General features: G+C 38.1%; 2 protein-coding genes across 7 annotated transcripts in view; one reads left to right on the top strand and one right to left on the bottom strand.

Moving 5' to 3' along the window:
* ttll11 (tubulin tyrosine ligase-like family, member 11) overlaps nt 1–4237 on the top strand; it is a 29399-nt gene extending 25162 nt beyond the window's left edge. Inside the window, exon 9 of the mRNA XM_065267049.2 lies at nt 3027–4237. Within this exon, the coding sequence (XP_065123121.1) occupies nt 3027–3322 (296 nt within the window). The 3' untranslated portion in view covers nt 3323–4237. The remainder of the gene's footprint in view (nt 1–3026) is intronic.
* Nucleotides 3453–19254, bottom strand: part of dab2ipb (DAB2 interacting protein b) — a 138277-nt gene continuing 122475 nt past the window's right edge. For all 6 annotated transcript variants that reach the window (XM_065293448.2, XM_065293450.2, XM_065293451.2 and 3 more), the window contains 5 exons: nt 17741–18617; nt 14953–15075; nt 11361–11563; nt 9700–9787; nt 3453–7245 (listed from right to left, as the gene is read on the bottom strand). In XM_065293448.2, coding sequence (XP_065149520.2) covers nt 7078–7245; nt 9700–9787; nt 11361–11563; nt 14953–15075; nt 17741–18617 — 1459 coding nt within the window. In that variant the 3' untranslated portion in view covers nt 3453–7077. The remainder of the gene's footprint in view (nt 7246–9699; nt 9788–11360; nt 11564–14952; nt 15076–17740; nt 18618–19254) is intronic.

Genomic DNA, 19254 nt, shown 5'->3' with positions numbered 1-19254 from the left:
GTGATGGTGCATTAGGTTGGGGTCATGCTAGCATCATTTTCTCGGGGGAACGTATGAAATGAATAATGTATGACACGGCTTGCTTCTGCTAATCAAAAAATGAAATGAATATATACCCGAGTCTCTATTCGCCTAAATGACCGAAGCGAAATGCTGTGGGTTGAATTTTGTAACGTTTCGGAAGGTTGCATTGAATTTAGACACTTAGTTCTTTGCAGTGGGGAATAAAATGGACACAGAACAATACAATGGTTTGAAAAGGAAGCAATATGGTTTTATATTTAGAAGTATTATAGAAGTGGGGGTCCAAAAGGGGGATTTGGCTTTTTTCTTGAGAAAGAAAGGCAGAGAGCTTTGGGATGATCTTTTTTTAAGTTTACTATTGCGAAATGCAGACCTGACCCAATACACTATGTGGAATACTGTCATTTGAATTCTTAATTCAATAGTCTTCTTAAAGGAAAACACCACAGTTTTTCTATGTTCTTACCTCAACTTAGACGAATTAATACACGCCTATCTTTTTTCAATGCGTGCACTTAATCGTTGTACAGCACGTTGTGAATGTGTTAGCATTTAGCCTAGCCCCATTCATTCCTTAGGATCCAAACAGGGATGAATTTAGAAGCCACCAAACACCTCCATGTTTTTCCTATTTAAAGACTGTTACATGAGTAGTTACACGAGTAAGTATGGTGGCACATAATAAAACTAAAATTATTGAAAATGCTGGCGTTTTCCTTTAACACTTACTGTAGAAGTTCACCCAATGGGAAGTTCACCCAAAAATGAAAATATTTTCACTCACCCTCAAGTTGTTCCAAACCTGTATAAGTTTCTTTGTTTTGCTGAACACAAAGGAAGATATTTGTCATTAAACAGGATGCAGGGGCACCATTGACTCTCATAATAGGAAAGAATGTGTTAATAGTGCTCAAAACCGGTTACTCAAAATATCTTCCTTTGTGTTTAACAGAACAAATCAATTTATACAGGTTTGTAACAACTTGAGAGTGAGTAAATAATGACAGAATTTTCAATTGTGTGTGTTCCCTTTAACACGAGTTCTGGGTAGAATTGCTTATTGTTCTTATTCCACTCTATCTACCTTTTAAAATGTACACGTGTACTTAATGACCATATTTCTTACCAGCACAGCACACAGCCTCAATTTTAAAGATGTTTTTCTCAGTAAAGACTCGTTAATGTTTACTGTATGTAGTTGGGTGAGTGATCTGCAACCACTTTGAGGTTTAAGCTCCCACCAGGTTTCTAGAAAAAAAAACATTATATGAGTTGTTTCCTGTTGTGCAAAGCGAATTTCACTCCTTCTCTTCATTTTTAAAACATTTAAAATATACAACAAATTGTTGATGAAATCTTTATCAGGAATATAAATATGCTGTTATTAAGTTTTCATTACCGTTGAGATATGCCTAAGACAGTGTACTGTTCACTAACTAATACACAAACAAAGCCCTATTAATTAAACAAGCCGAACTGGCGTACATGCTGCATATAGTTCTGATGAATCTCTAAGCCAACCAGCTTACAGCTCACAAATATTAAATATAAAACCTTTCATTCCCTTGCCAGTTGCCATTATACTGTTTAAATGCAAATGTTATATATTTAAAGTCTTGTTAGGTTTGTTTTTGATTATTGTTATGGATAGTAATGGTTGCATTAGCTTTGTCAGTGTTTTTTTTCTGTGTTAAACTATTAGTATTAAACTAAGTATTAAAGGGGACATTCCACAAGACTTTTTTTAAGATGTCAAATAAAACTTTGGTGTCCTCAGAGAATGTATGTAAAGTTTTAGCTCAAAATATCATATAGATGATTTATTATAACATGTTAAAATTGACACTTTGTAGGTGTGAGCAAGAATGTGCCATTTTTGGGTGTGTCCTTTAAAATGCAAATGACAGTGCCGTGGTTGGATAGTGCAGATTAAGGGGTGATATCATCTCCTTCTGACATCCCAAGGGGAGCCAAATTTCAATAACCAATTTTTTAACATGCTTGCAGAGAATGGTTTACCAAAACTAAGTATCTGGGTTGATCATTTTCATATTTTCTAGGTTGATAGAAGCACTTGGGACCCGATTATAGCACTTAAACATGAAAAAATTCAGATTCTCATGATATATCCCTTTTAAACTTAGGCACATAACTAGTCTCACACTATTTGATTTGTGTTATGGACATGAAGGATGCAATTCATGCAAAAAGAGCACACTTTTAATAATTGATGTTTTTGTAATCTTTGACATGGTCTTGGTCAGAATTACAGATATCAAAGTATTATTCACAGAATGTTTACATTAAGAAGGACGATTTTATGTAAAACATTAAAGGTGCAATGTATAACTTTTAGAAAGATTTCAGAAATGCAATATAAGATCTTCAGCGATCTTGCGTCCTTGTGTTCTCGCTCTACGTCATCATTAACCGTCGAAGTTCAATTCCAACTCTTAAGAACGCAAGTACAGAGGACGCATGAAAATACCCGAAAGTGTTCTTGATATCGAGGATGCATCGGGTGCAGACTTGCACGCTGAAAACACTTTACGCCCCAGAAGTCATTGCGACAAAACAATGGCGGAGGTTAGGTGACCAACAGGAAGATCGCACACATCTTAATTCTCAGAAGTGCATTCTGTGTTCTCGCGACCTTCTGAGTTCGTTCTTCCAAGGTCGCCTGGCAAGACCGATTTCCACAAGAACGCAAGTCAGTTTTTTGCGTTTTAAAATTGAGATTGGTTGCAATTTGCAATCTCACCACTAGATGCTGCTAAAAACACATTACCCCTTTAAGAAAAAAATCCCAACATCTGCTTAAAAAACATCAAAAGCAAAGTACAATGGCACTTTTTAGAATAGGGGCAATGCTTTAATATTTTAAATATCTTTAAAAAAACACATTACACTTTTAAATTGCAAAAATAAAAATACTTCAGCCGGGTTTTTACAGGCAGTTTCAATTTACGAAAATTTAAGACCTCTCTTCATTTGTCTTCCAGGGATGTGTCTTCAGGCATTTATTGAGGCCTTTTTCTACTTGGCAGCCCGCAGGTTCAAGGCCTTACCTCTTCGGGAGCAGGTGAGCTCTTTGCTGGAGGTGTGTGAGATGTCCCTCGAGGGGCAGGGCCACAGTGAGAAACCACGACCTCACAGAACACACGCACATGCTAACCTCACCTCCGCTCACTCATCAGCTCTACCCATGCTCAACTCCCCCGCGCTGATGCGCCGGCATCAAGACCACCTACGGCATCATCCATTGCAACTTTCTGCCAAGGGAAATACAGACAACTGACAATCTTCATATGACTGTTTGGAAACCGTTGAAGGAAACGTGGACTTTATTTAAATAAAGTTTGAAGTATGAAGCTGAATAGATGAACAGATTATTATAATATTAGTCACAGAGGCACGTTATGGACAATAGTTTGTGCAATAGTAAAGGTATGGTTCTCCCCCCTACAAAAACTCATATATGTTCTAAACAACATGAGGTTCAGTAAACACCAGAATTTTCATTTTGGGGCAAACTGTCCCTTTAAAAGGCATATAGATGGCTCAGATGATCATAACTTAAACATACAACACAGAAATGTAGGCACTACACAGACAAATAATGTAATGGATGATATGACTGGTGGTGTGTGTGTTTTGTCACTTAATTTAGTGCTAGAGAGTGAATTTGCATGAGCATGTGACTTTTGTTGCATTGCTCATACATGCTTAACCTTCAGGTAATACGAGTAGCATTTGTGTAAACCGAGGATCCCGTGAGAATATTACAGAGATTTAGTGTTTCTTAAAGGAATAGGATATTGTCGTAATGCCACTCCACTTCAGAAAAGCAGCTAATTATCCAAAATGACCACTAAGATTTGGAAATGGCGTCGATACCAGGATGACACCAAGTGCACTAAACATTTATGAATTTGTAAGATTTTATTTATAAAAAATGTTGAGAGATTTGTTGTGTTTTTTACTTTGGTTTTGCTGGTGGATTTGGAGCAGTGTAGGTAGAAATTATGAAAGATTTAATAAAAATAATTTAAACCAGAATTAGGATAATTGTGTATAAGTTAATTACAAAATGTAACCTATATTTAATATTGCAACTACAGGCATCCACATATAAAGTTATAATATAAAAAAGGAGGTTCATGAGAGATGTACTTTTGATGGTCAAGTTGAATAAAGACTGCATTGAAGACTTCTTGCTTTTTACTCTACATTTTTATACTTAGGGATTGAATATGAATTTTGTAACCCTCTCAGAAAAACTAAAGTTTTTTATGTTACTTAAAAAGTACCAGATTTTATAATTTTAGAAACATACAATATTATTTCTCAGATTCAATAAAGAAGACAACACAGCAGGCATATGAAATAACTAAATAAAACTTTAATTATTCTAGTTGCAAATGTACATAAATTGCACAGCCACAATTGTATAGTCTTAACATGGACAAACGTCTCTGTACATTATTGTTCTTATAATTGCCCTAAAACAATGTTCAGCCAATACTTTAAACATACTTACAAAAATCTTTTCTACAAGGATTATAAAACATACAACATATTGTTTATTCATTGATAGCTTTGTATATCTTTTTATCTTTATATGATTTATTCCACATAGCTACTATTTCACATTAACTGCTGTAAAATAGATGCGCAAATAGTTTTCTAAACTGAACAGAAGCCGGATAAAGACACTTTAGATGAAAACAACCAAGACAACAGCAAAATCTTTTTTTATTCAATACTGTTTTAAACTTTTTTGGACTTGCTAGTGGCTGAAGTGTAAATAGATATAAAGATTCTGCAAGGTCTCAGACCTCATTAATGAATGGAGATGAGCTGTATCTGTGGGGGAAATGTGAGAAATAAATACTAGGTCCCTTTTTGGCAACCGCACGCTATTCCCAATTGAGTTTTATTGTTGATCAAATAAATATGAAAGGATCTTAGATGCTGATTTATGTGCTGAAGCAATTACACATGAAATTAACAGATCATAATTAAGGGCATGTGATTGGTCGAGGTATTTGACAGTCCAATCAATAGTCAGCAAATTCACATGGCAAGTCACTTTTGGCTACATATGATTTGGCCACAGTGTTATGAATCATAATAAAATGAATAAAAATGAGGGCTAGGATGTAAGAGAGTGGCTTATTTATGAGCTTGCTACTTGTTTATGAAGGATGTAAACCAAGGTGGACATAGAGGACTTCAGTCAGGAGAAAAAGTGCATAGTCCTCAGAGGCCTTTCAGAAGCAGCTTGTGCTTGTAAATCCCCCACCTACATAGGTGCCTCTCTGTCTGATAGCACATTTCAGATATAAATCATACTGTACATATAAAAAATGTAACATTTTCATTCACTCTCGCCTTAGGAATCGTTTATATAATCTTAAATTATATTCACATAACACTCCCGGAGAGCCCATATACAGAGGTCTCCTTAAAAATAGGCCTGTCAGAAAAAAATAACATTTCTATTTACATGTCCCAACTTACATATCTGTATATCTTTGCAATAGAATAAAGACCTATCGTGTATCTCTCTTCCATATATAGACGAACAAAAATAAAAATCAAGTTCAGGGTAAAATTCAGTTCCTCAGTGCCGAGCATAATAAATGTTTTTTTTTAAAGAATACAAAAATATACAAACTCTAAATGCTGAAATGGCAAGTGTGCACAGGACTGATGAGGCAATGGATACACGAAAAAATAAAAACATTACTTAAAAAGCGATATTTAAAAAAAGAGAGAACATTAAATGGGATGGGAACAAGCTTCACAGAAGGGAAAAATCACTGCAAAACTGTCAAAAAAATAAATAAAAACAATCTAAACCATTAAGCTAGAAAAGCTCAAACATTCAGCTTGCTTAGTCTGAACAGTCTGTGCGAATTCAGTCTTAGAATAATATAGTGGATTACAAAGCAATGTCATTCTTCCTCCAAGCAACTGAGGTAAAACATTCTCAAAAGAGGGAAATGTGTAGATGGAGAACGTAAAATATATTCTTTGTATCTACCCGTTCTCATGACGTGCATATAAATAGCACACAAGTCGTGCAATACATACGCCAAACTGCAATTTTGCGTGCATGTGATACGTCAGTCCTTCCCATTCCCATTCAATTTTTTTCTATTTTTAAACCATTATCACTTGGGGTTGAGGTTCAATTTGGGATTTGGGTTAGGATGTCATTATATGTAACAGAAAGTTGTTCCAACCCCAACCCCAAGCGACAATGGTAAAAATTTTTGAAAAAAAAAAAAAAAAAAAACCTTTTCACATTTTACTTATACGCGCATCATGAGAATGGGTTGGATCTATATACTGCATCATAATCTTTTATCTTTACTGTAAAACATAATTGAGCAAGAATATTCAGAGCCATTCATTTTTTTAAGGCTTCTCATGATGGAGATACAAAGTGCGCTGTAGGGACAAACTGGCAGAAATAGAAACAGGAAGTGTCCTAATCGGAGAGTTGCTCATTCTTTAGTTTCAGCCAGGTTTCCAATGAAGAAACCATTATAAATAAACGCAACACACACAATCAAGGTTTTTCAAAGGACGTATAGAGAACACCTATTTTGTAGCAAGTAAAGTTACTTTAGGAGGAAACTGCAGGCTAGAAGGCCTTAATATACCACAGTTTTTGACAGTTAGCTGCTGTGATTCATAAATGAACGTATAGTGGTGTGTCCTAAAATGAAGTAGTGTCAACAGCTGTTTCAAGTGGACTCAGTCAGTTAACCAGCTGTTAAAGGTTGACGTGTTCTGTATCCGTCCACTCGTAAAGCCTCCCCTGGATTGCTTCCCATCAGTATTTACTTACAAAATATCTACACACTTGCCTATGTACTTCATTCTGTCCTCTCTCTCTCTCTCTCTCTCTCTCTCTCTCACTCTCTCTCTCTCTCTCTCTCTCTCTCTCTCTCTCTCTCTCTCTCTCTCTCTCTCTCTCTCTCTCTCTCTCTCTGTGTCTGTGTGTGTGTGTGCATGTTTCATGCTCTCATTAGGATGTATTCAGCAGTTGGAGCTGTTACGAAACTCTCCATTCTCTGTGATTTGAAGTTTGGTGGGGTTGGTGGGAGAAATCCCGTTGCGCGTCTGCATGCTGTAACGCTCCTTTAGCTGTGACAGGGCGCTCATTAGCCTGGCGTTAGCCGCATCCAGAGATGCTATTCGTTTCTCCTGCAAGGAAAGAAAAATAGCTCAAAATTGCTGACATTATACAAATTGTAAAATCTAAACCAGCTTTCAAAACTTGCAATGATTTTTGTGACTAATTGGATGACAGACCATAGAAAATATTTGATTGCATTAAAAATAATACAAAGTGAAGACATTGTGGTTCTGCAGGGCAGCAGTATTCAGAAAAAAAGTTACATAGGCTTTCACTGGGGCAGTACTCTTTAAAAAGGTCTAAAATTTAGGTACAGATATACCAACGCTATCTAACGAGAATTCGTACATATTTTACGAGTTGGCTAAATCATATAAATTTATTTGTAAGTTTTGATGCCGTTGGGGTTAGGTGCGAGGTTAGGGTTTCGTTGTTGTTTTTTCATGAGAATTGTATGTATTTCATGCATCCTGACATATTGACACCGTATAATGTAGTATTTCTGTGCCGAATGCTCTCTGCCAGGGTTCGTACAAGTTTTTAACATGACAATCTTGCTTTATTTCTTTTATGGGCAATTTCAGTGCATGAAGTACAGTGGAAGTCCTTATATGGGCACTATAACCAGAATACGGCACACACCAACCAAGAGCTGACACGAAATCAACGTCACCAAAGAAGTGTGTTGTTGTTTGTGAGAGAAATTTAAGCTTCTTTGGCTTTCCAAAGAACTCAGCCTTATATCTGTTTTTTATAAATCTAATAAAACTAAAGACTCTTCGGATATATAAGGGATGTAATACTACTCTATGTGTACTCAAGATTAACATCAGCGTGTGTTTTGTAAGCTTTAAGGTGATGATTTGTTTTCATATAAACATCAGCTCATCTGCACATGTGTCTCCAGATAACTGACATACTTGAGTTCTGTAAATAATTACGAGCTCATAATCTTTAATGCATTTTCAAAAGTGAATGCTTAATCATTCACATGTGTATTAGAGTTATCTTCTCGCCAAGCCGACGGTTAAGACTGACTGCGCAATCTGATTGGCTGATTGTAACTGTATCAGTTCCACTGTTGATCTGAGTCTGCACCAGACTGTTATATAATATATTTTTAATTGTTTACTATAAATATTTAATATCACTGCAAGGTTGTGGAGTGAACATGTATGATTTTCACTCGATACTGTGACAGTAAATCTGTTTTGATTGAGGCGATGTGTCAGGGTTTATTCAATTTATAATTCTTTTTAACATTTAAATAATCGTAAATCAGTAATATAACTTAGAAGATGGTGGGAAATAATTTATATGGCTGTAATGATCTGGCCTGGGGTTTAAATCTATGACTATATCATATCTACGATGATACTCCGGACAATACACATTGTGTTAGTGTAATTAATCATTCATCTCTTACATTAAAAGAAATCGTAGTTTTCTTGGAAACCAAGATGCAAACATTAAACAAATGGATCTCAAACTGGTTGTGCGGGGCCCCCTTGGAGAGTGTGAGACGGGGCCCCAGTTTTAATACATAGATTTTTAATTAATTCTGTGTAATTAAACCTTAAAAAATACTTCTAACCAACAGCACTACACAAGGGGGCATGCCGAAATTTTGTCCAGAATTTACATTCACCAGAAAACAAAGCTAGTCTAAACCACAAATTACATTAAATACAAACAATAGCTCAGAAGAGAGCCATAGAGAGAGCTGATTTTATTACTACACAGCTACATCTCATTTAAAATGTATATTAACCCTTCGCTGAATTCTTGTCAAGCCAAGAATTTTAATGTCTATTTTGTTGCTCAGGGAGTAAAAGACAGAAATATTGGCATTGGAGCTGGCCCGGTTGATGTAATTTTAATCACAAGGGCTGATATTCACAAATACATGATGGTATTTTGTATTGTTAAACACAAAATGAAATCAAGAACCCACAGGACCAAATCCTGAACTTAATGAATGCATAAGGAAACCCAAAGCCACAGGAAATTCCTCATACAGCCATCACAGTGGGACATTGGATATTAGCATTAAAAATAATAAATAATGTTAGTTTTGCTATTTAGCCTACCCTTTTTTATAAAGCACTGCATTCATAAATAATGCAGAAGGGTTTCCTGACAGAATGGAGAGTGGTTTGAGAGATTATGATAAAAATGTGACAATGGCGAATCAAGTTAAAATTAATATGTTGCAATATTATATAAAGGAACAGTGTGAAAGATGACAGGAAATGATTGGTATAGGGTGGGATTGGGGAATATTGCAATCCAGACTCAAAATTGCAATGTCTCAAACAAAATAAATGTAAAAATAGAGTAAATAATTGCATGATTTAATTTATTATAGGATGCAAATATTATTTTAAAACCTCGACAGATGTTGAATATAATATAATAAAATAACTGTAATTAAATGACAACACTACTGTACTAGTAAATATTTTGTCAACACTTGGTGTTCATGACAGTCACAGCTGCTATAGACACATGCACACTCATACCTGAGCATCAATGATCTTCTGTTTGGAGTCAACCACTGCCTGCATGTCAGCATGATCTTTCTTAAGCTCTTCCTCCACAGACATCAACCTGCATCAACACACAACATCAACAGACACTCAGTCCACGCTTGTTATATACTTCCTTTCTACCTTTGATCCTGTGCTCGGGGGCATAAATAACTGCACCATAACATTGGTCTTGGAGGAAAACAGCTCTGTAAATGTTGCCTTGGGGAAAGCAAAAAGTCTTTGAAGAGCCCTCTATCTTCTCAGATTGCAACTAATACACTAGCAGCTGAGAGAAGACCTACACTCGGACCTACACATTTTGTAAGGGGCATTTCAGTGCAAAAACTGCATTACTAAACTGCACTAGGTGTTAAATAAGTATTTTATTCAAGTCGTGCCTAAAAAAAGATTAAATTGCATTTTTTATGTATTGTGCCTCATTGACAGATCTCAGCAAAGCAATTTTTTCTGACCTTGCCATGTGTAAACCCAGTTAAAGTAATTTTTGTAATTTACTGTTTTCTACATAAAGTCATCCTACATACTGTAATATGACAGTCTGTGAAAATATAACCTTGATTTCTTAAATTAATGTCAAACTTTGATGCTCTTAATTTCATTTTTACATTTTAAGACTTCAGGCTGGATTTCACAGATAGGGTCCCATATACCTAGATATACAGTGTATGTTGCAAATATTAAAGCGTAACTAAACCCCTTGTAAGAGCCTGACTCCACCCACTGGCAATATTTTAAAAAAGCAAAAAAAGTGGGCAGATCCAACGGAGATAGAGGGGACAAACTAAGCTAGTACCAAGTGTGTGGTCAGATCGTAACAAGGGCGTGGTGAGCTTGAACCTGCTTACGTCACGAGTCATTTTTTGGACCCAACATCCAATAGGAAAATTCAACTGCAGTAGCCACCGTTTAACCTGAAGAGGGCAGCACTCAGACGTTTTTACACCATATATTGCAGTATTGAAACACTTTATATCCAAATGTCAAAAAAGTTACTAAAATCAATGAACAGCACTAATAAAGCATCATTCTTACAGATCATTAACTAAAAAAAGTTGGTTTAGGGTTTAGTTACTCTTTAATGTCTAGTCTAGATGATCACACTTTCCTACATTATAAATAAAACATGCCACAATTCCATGTAAATTGGACACGTGCTTATTCATCAGGTGGTAAACATACTGTGCATCCAGATATATTCTGTGCATATATTCAGACACGTGTGCACTTTAAAGAGCTGTTTCAGGTATTTGGATCGCAGTGAAGTGATACTTTACAAATCACTGAACACTGAATCCTTCATAACCAGACATTCAGAACCCACCCGCAAGACTGGGAACTGCAGTGTGCAAACTGCGATCAACATAGATTTTGTGGGCGTATTTCCTCTGTTACTTGATTCGCATAATTCCTTTAGTGAACCAGGCGTTTAAACAACACAGAAAGCGATGCATGCAAATAAACAGCATTTTCCAGGCCTTAGTGATATATAAGTGTTTTAAGTTCTTTTCGTATCCTGCTTCTCACCACCAGCCCCAGTGGCTTCCTTCAAGTATATTCTTAAATAAAAACATTTTAGTATTGACACCTACTTTTGGGTGAGCGATTACTTTAAAAACAGAACCATCTCCCACCTGCTGATAATGCCCTTCATCTGCAAGTCTTTGTCTTCCTGTTGCCGTCTAAGCCTCTCTTCTGACTCCTCCAGCCGGGTCTGGTACTCCAGTAGCATCTTCTGCGCCTGGTCCTCCTGTCCCTTCAGTCGGGCTTCGTACTCCTCCAGCCTCTGAACCGATATGCGTAGTCTGTCCTGCAGCATGCTAATCTCAGCCTGATACTGAAACACAGATGCAGACATTTATCTTTTTGTTTTTCTTTAGACATCTTAAACCACATACAGAATTTTTTTTACATTTTGCCATTTGTCAGAAATTGTCTGTGAATCCAGGCTAAAGTCTCGTAATCAAATAATGAGATAGGAGAATAGAAGATTGATCGCAATCATTGATTTCACATTGATTTCAATCTTTGACATGGTCTTAGTCAATATTATATTAATCAGGTTGTGTTTTCACAGAATGTTCTTTATATTGTTTAGGATGATTTTATATAGTAGAAAACGGTAAATCACAAAAAAATGACTCGAGCTGGGTTTTTTTATAGGCAGGTTCATGTATGACTAAAGACATTTGATTTGAAATGTAATTTCAGTGTGGCTCCACTTGTGCACTTGCTCCCAGTAAGTGATTTTGCTTGGGGCTTAAAAACTAATAAACTGTTACATTTATATTGCACTTTAGAGAGAGAGAGAGAGAGAGAGAGTGAGCCAATCTCTTAACCATCACCAGTGTGCAGCATCCAGCTGGTTGCCAGTCCTCCAGAACACCAGCACATTCCAGTTAAGAGGAGATGTAGCCCATTTCTCTACAGCAGGGGTTTTCAAACTTTTTGTGTGTGTGGACCACTATTTGTAATCAAGAATTTTCGCGGACCACCTCATAATACTCATAATAAATATGTCCACAAAGTCCTGACTTTATCTGCACCTCTAACTAGGCTTACTAGCACTAAAACTATAACTGGTCATCACATCAGTACAACAGATTCTTAAAACATTTTCTTAAAAAATATATTATTTTATATTTTATTTTGCCTTTACACGGACCACCTGTAGTTCCCTCACGGACCACTAGTGGTCCGCGGACCACAGTTTGGGAATGGCCGCTCTACAGTATGTGGGGACTACTGCCATGACAAATAAAGGACAACAGACAAATTAAACCCCTTACGCTTTTCAAGAAACACCTTGGGATTTTTTAACTTAAAGGAACAGTATGTAAGAAATGTATATCAATTAATCCTAAAATGGCCCTGATATGCCATTAAGAAATCATTTTCATTTCAAATACTTATATGACTCACAACAGTGGCCTGGCCACTGGGATATTGGATATTGTCATTTAAAAAGTGGAGTTCAGCCCTCAACTTATGTTTATGTTGTCATGTTGTGTATTGGCCAACAGTTGGGTGATTGCAGTACCAGTTTTTGCCACAAGTTTTGTTATTGCAATACCAGTTTTGGCCACAATCCTCCATACTGTTCCTTTAAGAGAAAACCCTTCCCTGCCAATGAAGAGTATTTCCAGCTTTTCATAATACTGCTATCCTCCAGCACCACTTTTCACAACTTATAAAACCTGGAAGTAATGCCCTAGAGCAAACAGCTGTAAGTCCGTGTGAGTTTTGAGGATCGCTCTGTATCTGATCTCTATCAAAAGTCATCCACAAAAATGAAATTATCTCAAGTTTTTCCTCAAAATTCAGTGTTTTTGAAGAAACCTATACATATTTAAAAGGTGATAATAATAATAATAATTATTATTTTAATTTAAGAACTATATTAAAGGGATAGTTCGGCCAAAAATTATATTAAACCAATGATTTACTCACCCCCAAGCTGTCCGAGTTGTATATGTCCATCGTTTTTCAGACAAACACATTTTCGGATATTTTAGAAAATGTTTTAGATCTTTCAGTTGATTAAATGTAATGTTACGGGGTCCACGACCTTCAAGTCCAAAAAAAGTGCGTCCATCCTTCACAAAATAAATCCAAACGGCTCCAGGATGATAAACAAAGGTCTTCTGAGGGTAATCTGCGCGGTGTTGTTGTAGAAATATCCATATTTAAAACTTTATTAACGAAAATAAATACCTTCCGGTAGCGCCGCCATCTTAGTCGCGTCCGCATTCAGGATGAGAGCTTACGCAGCCTACGGAGGCTACTCTGCTGCTGCTCTGTGCCCCCGCCCTCCGAATTTGTAATATGTCACTAAGAAAAGTGCGTACACTACACTAATACTCTCTCCTGAATACAGAGCAGTCTAAGATGGCGGCGCTACTGGAAGGTATTTATTTTTGTTAATAACGTTTTAAATATGGATATTTCTACAACACCACCGCACGGATTACCCTCAGAAGACCTTTGTTTATCATCCTGGAGCCGTTTGGATTTAATTTGTGAAGGATGGACGCACTTTTTTGGACTATGGGTGGACCCCGTAACATTACATTTAATCAACTGAAAGATCTAAAACTTTTTCTAAAATATCCGAAAATGTGTTTGTCTGAAAAACGATGGACATATGCAACTCGGACAGCTTGGGGGTGAGTAAATCATGGGTTTAATATCATTTTGGCCGAACTATCCCTTTAAGAAGAACATTTTCCGGAAGGCATAAAACTTTTGTAAAAAATGCTTGCACTGGCTGGCAACTTAAAAAAAAGCTGGCAGGGAAAGAGTTAATGAACACAGAGCCACAACTTTAGTTTCTTTATTTTTTTCTTTACGGCATTCCAGCATCTATAGCTATATTCATGGCGAGAACTTGTTAGTCCATACACCGGTTGCGGTATAGGGGCAATTTGGTATCTCCAGGTCACCTAACTTGCATGCTTTTGGCCTGTGGGGGGAACCAGAGTAGGCCTACCTGGAGTAAACGCACGCTGGCACAGGAAGAACATGCAAACTCCACAAAGAAAGGCCACCTGACCTAGCCCGAACTGGGGACCTTCTTGCTGTTAGGCTAAACTGTGCTACCCACTGAGCCACTGCCCAAATTTAGTTGTATACCTCAATCAAAGTGTGAAAGGTGAAGTGTTTTGTTTCTTGTTCCCAATTGCCTTCCAAACAATCCTCCCACCCATTTGGCACCACCCCAAATGCTAAAGCAACACCTGTTAGATATAGTGCAAAGTCTAATATCGTATAGTAACTTGGCTGTTTGAATGGTAACAGAGCCCCCCCCCAAGAATATAATTCTTTAAAGGTTGACGAGTGGCTCTATTATCTGGTAGGCAGGAATAGAGCAGCAATATAGACCGTTGCAAACTCCCCCATTCAGCGCAGTGACGCATCTTGTTAATAATAAATATCTTTGGTGGAACCTAAAGTTGACACAACAAGCTACCCAAACTTCAGATCGCTCACTTAAAGTACACACTAAACGTTACATGTGGTATATGAGGAAGTATCTTAACTTATGAAAATGACACAGTTAACCTTTAAGTCTACATGCAGAAGCGCCCAACTCAGACTAAAATAAATGACTGTGCACTGAAGAGAAGAGAATCCTGTCGTTGGTAAATAACAGCATGATTCACTTCACCATTCAAAGTGTTTTGTACAGTATTCAGCTGATGTGGGGGTGTATGGGGGGTTAGTTACCTTCTCAGCTTGCGTCTGTTCGTCTCTGCAAAGCTCTGTCTCAGACTCCTGCTCTATATATGGCACATTCATCAACCAGGCAGCGGTACGGTCCAATGCACTGGGGTTCACAGGGGACGGGGCCTGTGGGACACGCACACAAAAACACACACGCGCATGAATAAACCAAAGATAAGACAGACGTACACACAGAAATAAGTAATTCCAGGAGCGCCACATACCCAACAGGCTATATAAACATTTGGAAACAGGCCTGATAACTTTCAGCATGACGTAAGGCTAGTTAAATATGCATGGGTGACATATTAGCATGATTATAGCGGCAGGATTAGTTATGATGTATGAGGGGGATCTTAGGCGTGGCTTTTTCTTTCACATGCAAAATGTGAAGTACATGGAAATTAGCTTGTGTAAAATATTTATGATGAAATCATACAGTGAAAATGCTGTAGCACTAAGATAGACTGGAAAACTCAATAAAGTGAAACAAGAAAAAAAAAACTACTTGTCAGTGAGGTAAGAAAATATTTAATATACTAAAAAGTTTTCTTGTTAAAAACTCACAAGACAAAATACTGATAAATACATGTTTTGCACTGAACATCACTCAAATGTCTTTCGCCATTTTGAGTACCTGAAGTGGTCACAAAAGAACTAGAAGCTATGCCTTCAATATGTTGTGAGCAACAAAATCACTATTTTTACAACACTAAGAAGGCTTGACACAACATGATACATTCCTCGAAGTATCACCTGTGTCTCTACACGTGAACTCAAGCATTGAGAACATTGTTTGTGTACACAGAGTTTACTTAAAAGAAAGTTTTGAACAAAAGACTTTGGTTGTTTTGGTGTCCGCTCGCCGCCATCTTGCCAGTCAAGATGTATCGATCTCCGAATGTAATGTACGGAGGAAGCAGAGTAAAGATGGATAGCCCATAAAGCATAGTTCAATATAAATGCATGGATAATTTGTTGTTTTGTCGCAAGTGAAAAACAATATCGTCCTTATAGTTGAAAAAGGAGCCTCATATGAGATTAATTCATTCGAATTCGGAAATTGATTGTTTATGTCTGGCAAAGATCTCAGTTGTTCAAAACCTTTCTTTTTAGGAAACTCTGTGTACACAAACAATGTTCTCAATGCTCGCGTTCATGTGTAGAGATCCAGGGGCCTCATTTATAAAATCCTGAGTAAAAACCATCCTACATTTGATCTTACGATCATTTATCAAAAATGCGTACGTGTGATTCATAAACCGAACGTACGCGCAAAAAACGCGCGTACCCCTTTCAAATCTATAAATCGCAAATGAACTTGAACTTGTGCGCAGCCGAGCAGTTTCAGATCTCCGCCTTTAAACGATGCCTAATTAATGTCACAGACATATAAAAGAGCACTTCTCAATGTTTAAACCAAATTTCGAGCAGCAAGATTGGCTTATATTTCCAAAAACCTGCAGCAATCAGACAAGCAAAAGAGCGTACGTCTGCTCAGACCCTGACGTGGCGCTAAGCACTTTTCCACGTCAAAGACAGCTTTTATAAATATGCACTTTGCCGTGGATTTTTGCGTACGCAAACTTTACGATCAAATCTGTGTGTACGCACGCTTTATAAATGAGGCCCCTGGTGATACTTCAAACAAAGTTTCATGTTGTGTTGTGCCTTCTTAGTGTTGTAAAAGTAGTGGTAACCAAGATATTTTTTTTTAAAGAAAAAGTTTCTTTTCATGACAGTCGAGGTGCGAAATGTTGTCTTTCGTAGCCATTTCCCGTATCCGTAAGAATCATAGACAGTAAAAGATAAGAAATCCGTAAATTGTAGCAAGCTAGCCAATGCTTGTCACTACCCTACTGGTACTCGGTAGGTATTCAAGATGGCGGCAGGCAACTGAAATGATGTAAAAGGTCACATGACTGATATTCATCAATAGGATACCATGAGGAAGTTGCCACATAGGCTGTCAGAAGGTCCAATGCCACAAATGTGCGTTTATCAAAATTAAGTGCTTTTATATGTTGGTATCAAACAAAAACAAAACCTCGATTTTAAAATAAATCATTCTTATTATAGCTTTTTGGTACAAACGTCAACACAATAAAACCATATGAGTATGCATTCATTTATATATATATAAACCACCCTTAGAAATGTTCATTGGACTATAAAATGTGACAGATCCTGGTAACCTAAAAAAATGTATATTCAGTTCAATAAGCTGTTGAAGGAAGATGCTCATCAATTTGTTTAGACAAAATTTTAATGATTCCAGTGCCAACTATTCACGGGAAGCATAAATGTATTCCTTTCATCAGCAGAGAATGAACAGGGAGGGGTTTTCTGTATTAAGTATGTGTGCTATTGCTCCAGACGATCGGCTGCCTCAAGGTTTTCATCAATCACTTGAAGCAATCAATCAATTCCCAGGAGAGAGAGCAATGCATTGTGGATATGGGAAATGCCCTTCCTGTCCGATTGTCAAACTGGAAAGAAAAATGACTGCCAGGGGCAACAGTCAATATCTGGGGGTTGATGATTGCTAGCGTGCTAAACCCACCGATTCTAATTAAAACCAATAACTCAGACCTACCACAAGATATATTAGCATTACTAGGTTAAGGTTTGATAAAGATACCTGCAAACCGCTGACAGATTCTCAAACACGCACAAAAATATCTGCCGTGATACCCTTACACAACTACAACTGCTAGCATTGTATATATGTATATACTTTTAACCCCAGAACACATTTTTTTCATATACTGTAATAAAACGTAACACGCACTTGTTTATGCTGGGCACGATGCTTTGTTTCCGGACTGTCGCCTTTAGACGAGGAACTCTGTTGCCGGAGCCGAGCACCGCTTCCTGGCCAGTCGGGTGACGATGACATCATAGTATTATTAGAAGGCCGTGGATAGGGGGTGGTGTTCAACAGATTGGGCGGAGTACGTCCTCGGGGTGCAGTTTGTGTTGGAGGTGGTGGCTGGTCGATACGCCGCTGAGGACCAGCTGCACTTTGTCGTGGTACCGTAGGCTGGTTACCGTCAGTCAGCGATAGCTGTCTCCTAGAGAAATCTCCAGAACGTCTCACAAACTCCTCCCCCATCCCACCCAGCTGGGTAAGGAAGGTATGCTTGGTTCCTCCAAAACCTTCTTCATTGTTGCTATGGGAACTGACGGAGCTGTGACATTCTGACCCCGAATCGCCACTTGCTGTCCCCCGGGGTGATACAGGCAACCCTGCTGCCATCTGGTATACTGGATTCTGAAATGACAGTGGGGCCAGGAGCTGCGTAGGCCTGCCTGGTGCCCCTTCTGCTCCTTGGGTATTGAGAGTGTGTCCTGGCCTGTGAAGAGTGGGACCTCCAGTAACATTTCCTTGAGGTGTCCGTGCGTTCCAAGGAACCATGGTACCCTCACCTAAACCTTCTGAAGTTATCCCTGCCGATATGGCAATGGGTTCTAATGCCCTGGCTGCTTCCTGGAGATCTACCATGGAGAGGCTCTTGCCACCATTGGCTAAGCCCAGTTCGGGTTCGTTGGCCTCGGAGTAGCTGGAGCTGCGGGCAGGGGAGCCCTGAAGGCCAGATGACCGTGTAACGAAGAAGAGGTCTTTATTTTCAGGGGTTGGGGAAGGGAGACGAGTAAAGTCCACCGGGCTAGTAAAAATGAAGAGATGGGGAACAGAAAAGTGTTAATGCACAACCAATAACATCAGATTGAACTAATGCTTTATGGAATTTTTCACTGAGCTTGCTCCAATGCAATCTGGGATTGCCTTCATTTTGACAGCCTTTTGCCCAAGCATGATGGGTTTGTCAAATCAATCTTTCTCAAACACAAATAATTGTCATGCTGGACAGTTCCAGATGGGTATTAACCATCAAGTCGAAGCAGCAGAGCGAATGCATGATCTTCTTCCATACAGACTGTGTTTATTGCCTGGATATCAGCATAAAAAACCCTGCTAATTTATTTCATCATAATCTCAGCCCAGACAACCACCCCCCGACCACCACTGCAATCTGCTTTCTCTTCACAGCCTCCCTCACTTTTGATCCCCATATATTTGTGTGTGTGTGAGTGTGTATGTGTGAGAGCTACAATTAAAGGCATCTCATTCCTTCTCGCTCTCATAAATGTCAATAGGGAATTAGCAGAGAGGCAGACAGATAAAGATGAGCCTTTCACTTTAAAGGAGCAGTCTGCTGGATAAATTAAGGGCACACACTTAAGAGCAAAGACTCGGGGCAAGAAGTGAAGGACTGTCTTTATGGCTAAAAGTGACAGATAACA

This window comes from Paramisgurnus dabryanus, chromosome 5, assembly GCF_030506205.2.
Source record: "Paramisgurnus dabryanus chromosome 5, PD_genome_1.1, whole genome shotgun sequence".
Classification (NCBI taxonomy): Eukaryota; Metazoa; Chordata; class Actinopteri; order Cypriniformes; family Cobitidae; genus Paramisgurnus; species Paramisgurnus dabryanus.
The sequence above is the reverse complement of the archived record's forward strand: the minus strand, read 5'-3'. Positions and strand labels throughout refer to the sequence as shown.